The 4,086-nt window shown below is 48.6% G+C and overlaps 1 protein-coding gene across 1 annotated transcript in view; it reads left to right on the forward strand.

The window, feature by feature from the left end:
* Window positions 1–3,086, forward strand: part of LOC125957483 (protein commissureless 2 homolog) — a 48,753-nt gene extending 45,667 nt beyond the window's left edge. The window contains exon 2 of the mRNA XM_049690226.1: window positions 1,103–3,086. Coding sequence (XP_049546183.1) covers window positions 1,103–1,749 — 647 coding nt within the window. The 3' untranslated portion in view covers window positions 1,750–3,086. The remainder of the gene's footprint in view (window positions 1–1,102) is intronic.
* The last annotated feature ends 1,000 nt before the right edge of the window (window positions 3,087–4,086 follow it).

Raw genomic sequence — 4,086 nt, forward strand, 5'->3', positions numbered from 1 at the left:
GTTCGAATGAAAAATGACTCAACGGAAGCAACGACGTTCCGGGCCCCCTGACGCTAAAGACGCTATGGCCGGCCTACTATGGCTCCACCAAAAACGGCCTAAATGCTCTCTGGCGAAGCAGCAACGTCATCGTTGCAAACGACCACGGCGACCAGGGTCCGCGCACACACACACACATACCAGTTAGTGTGTTCCATTTCGCGTGCTGCAAAGTGGCCATCCATCGAATGATTGATGTTTTCTTGGAAAAGCAGAAGAGGTTCGGCAATAGGAAACCCACCGACCGACTTCCCCGAGATGGCGCCACAGAGTAGGCATGGGAGCGATGGGAGCGAAGAAACGAGGATAACCTCTATCGTGCGCCAGGCCTCGGTGTCGCAACATTTGCAGCATTCGATCTTCGGTGAAAGGGCGTTGCATTCGATGGTGTGAGGTGCCGCCGGAGAGGGCATTTTACTGCCTTCGGATCCTTTGAATATCCTTGCGCTTGTGGTGTTGTGATGAATGGTGCAGAAGAAATGCTGCCAAAGGAGGGAAACCGATATGGCCAGGCATGAGAAATACGATGCACAGCCTGGTCGTATGTGTGTGTGTGTGCATGTTCCGGTTGTTTCGGTTCGCCGAAACCGGCTCTACCGCAATGCTTCTTACTGCGAGGCGGCATCCACGTATCGATGGTCCTGTGTGACATGTGTGCACCACATTACGCTGGATTAAATCGAGTACAAAAGAGAGGGACTAACATCGGTGGGATGCCGTGTGGCAAAAACTGCTGACAGACTCGTACCACCATCCCCTTTGTGGAGGAGTCCTGTTATAAAATTGGAATTTCGATGCAGCCGAGCGTAGCCGAGGGATATGCGGATAGAAAGGGGGATAATATTTATAGTTTCACGTAAGGCCCGCTGAGTGTTTGCCATTCTTTATTACTAGAAAGATACAGGAGGGGAGAGTTCTGGACTGGACTGGTTGGAGAATGAACTCAAGTGGCGGATGAATTGACCCGAGAGAACCTATCTTTGTATCTAACCTTTACAAGCGACGTATTCAAGCTATCAACTGACATCCCCTTTTTCTTTTCTTATCTTTCGTCCACTAACAGTATTAACTGCCAGATCGCAAACACTTTCATCGATGGACATTGAGACGCCACCACCGTACGATGTCGAGTCACTGCCCAGCTATACGATCGTCTCGGGACTTCCGAGCTATCAGGATGCGATCGAGCAGCTGAAGCAGAAGCAGATGAAGTACTACGAACCGATTAAGGTACATCGACCGAGCGTAATGAAGCTGTTCGAATCGCAAGACCTACTGATGACCAGTCCGAACATACCGAGCGCCTCGAAACGGGAGGAGATCCGGTACACCTTCGCTAACCGGCCACTGTCGACCATCGAGATGGGTACGGATGCACTACCGATGACTGGTGCGACAGGTCCTGCTGCCACAGCCGATGCCGAGCCCAGCAGTTGCCAGCAGATCGCAATAACAATTGATCAACCTACGACAGTTAATCTTCCCGCGATTCCGACGGTACCACCACCACCGTATAAGCGAGAAATCTCTACCATCTCGTCCCCAAACTCGGTGGTAATTGCCGATTCGCCTTCCACCGGTCAACAGGCATCCGATCTCGGTGCCACCGCGGAACATCTACCGTCGGCGATGCGTTTCCCACCGGTGCAGAAGAAGATCGATGTATGCCATTACGCGATCGAGAATGAACGGCAGGCTGGACGCAGTTGAGGCAAACGGACCTTGCGATGTGCCTCTGCTACGGTGCACGTTTAGGTTACACGGAACAGGAATTGCATGCTGGACGATGAATGAGGATTACAAATCACTCTCTGACTGTGTTATTAACGATTAATTTATTAGATAGATTCTATTAATGCGCTGCAGAAGAATTAGGGGGGATTCCGGTTGATATGGGATAGGAAGGGGTTCGTTTGCGCGGGAGGCTTATCGGTGTTCCATGTAGTAGTTCTCTATCCATATCCTGGTAACTGTCAGTAGCAGCGGGAGCAGCAGCAGTAGCAGCAGCAAAACGACAAGTTCATGAGTGTCTGTTACGCGTTGGAATGAAAGTGTGGTCGGACACTCGGACGCAAGGCTTCAAAGAAAGCTCCCAAGAAATACTCCAAACATTCACCCGCGGAAGCCCATGAACACAGTGATTGTAAGAGAAAGAGAGAGAGAGAGGATTTGAATATAAACCCAAACTCGTAGGATCGTTAGTTGTTTAAGGATTCTAGTCCGTTACGTAACGATTTGATCCTTTCGTGTCATCTGCGCCATCGGTGCGGTCGTGCCTGCGAGGATCCAGATTGTTTTACAGGATAGGTTTTCGCATTTTACACATTCGCCCAAGCGACAAGTTTGTGGCGCCCTAGCGAGTAGTGTGTTTTATTGTAATAAACTAACGAAAAAATATAAAAAAGAACAACACCTTAGCGCCATGGATATCGAGAAAGCGAGAGGACGAGAAAGATGGAGAGAGATTTATAGAGAAACTATACACTATATTTACACGATTGGAGACTGTTGCTTTGGGCATTCCACGCATCGCGCATCATCCTTCCTTGGTTCCGAGCGCCTTGGTTAGAAGAAGAGAAAGGCAAAAGGCGCAATACCCGCTTCCCATTGCGACGGCTGTCAACCCGGGGTCGGATGACAAGTGGATGTGGATACTAGGTGCACCAAATCCCCCGTGATCGATTAAAAGACTCCCCATGTTTTCGTAGATCGTAGTAGCACAACCAGCAATTCCGGTGCAGCAGAAAGGGGTCAGGGTGTAGTAGCTCCAAAGAAAGCAGTAGTAGCTGGACATCCTTCCCTTACAAAGCACACGTTAGCGTTAGAGGTGGCTTCAGGCATAAGAGCGTTTGCAAGGGAAGGATTATTTACCGCATGGCAGCAGCGGTAGCTGCGACGACAGAGACCGATGGTTGTCGACGACCATCCAGTGTATTCCTGTGTGTTACTACTATTCCCACCCGCCATTGCAACCAGCGGATGTTGACGATGCTCAATAAAGTGTTTGCCGCCGAGTGACAAATGAACGGAAATTCCATACGAAAATGTAACGCAACTGGTGTCTATTTGTCTGCTTTATTTTATTTTGCAGTTTGTGTGAAAGAAACAGTTTCAGATGTTTCAAAAACTATTGTTTTAAGTTCATATTTCATTACAGTCGCAGTTTTCCTATGCGATGTTTTCGCTTTTGATGATTTTAATCGAGAAAATGTCAAGCATAAAGCGGACCAAATCGAAGGTCAAATCAAAACGTTTAACTTCCAGACATTGAGCGCATCACCGGAAGTCGTAGGCACATTAAACCTTATAGCAATCTGTTGCGAATTTTCAGCGAATCTAGTTACCTGGAATGATTAGAAATGCTATTTAAGTTGTCAGCGATTTGTGGATGAGCCTCACATATAAATTATCGCAATCCTCCCCCTAGCTCAACTGAAGCCCGCACAATAAACGTTTCCTCGTACCGTACAAACTTTTCCTGTGATCGTGAAGTAGTAAATCCTTTGAGCTATCATTTGCACATCCGGAAACTTTTAGCGCTGCGCACCTAACCATACGCTCGAAGCCCACTGTGCTCCACACAGTGCTGTGCGTGGCGGATTGCTTTTCCATCCTTTGACCACTTCAGCTGAATCGAACCAAACGCGATTCCGCTGACGCTGCGAGACGACAACGACAACGAGTAATGCTGCTGACGCACTAGGCAAGCGCATCGTTCCGTAAAGATATTTCACAGGACATCGAGCGAGAACAAAAAAAAGCGGAACTTCCTCTCAAAACTCCGGAAAATCATAAAACTATTTTACAGCAAAGCTTCTAAAACCAACACAAACCACTGTCGTCATCGTCTAGCCGAGTAGGCGATCCGCCTCCCGTGGTCTACTTTGCCTGTGCTGTCAGCAGCGTCATAATCGGAGAAAAGCCCTCCTAGCAGGCCGGGGCTAGATTGTGCTGACTAAAAGCCCGGAAAAATGTTTTATCGCCGAGCATGCCATGGCCACGGCTCGGGCGTGTAATAAATTTGAACTTTGCGTTCGGCTGAGGAAC

The sequence above is a fragment of the Anopheles darlingi genome, chromosome 3 (genome assembly GCF_943734745.1).
Source record: "Anopheles darlingi chromosome 3, idAnoDarlMG_H_01, whole genome shotgun sequence".
In the NCBI taxonomy this organism is placed as follows: domain Eukaryota; kingdom Metazoa; phylum Arthropoda; class Insecta; order Diptera; family Culicidae; genus Anopheles; species Anopheles darlingi.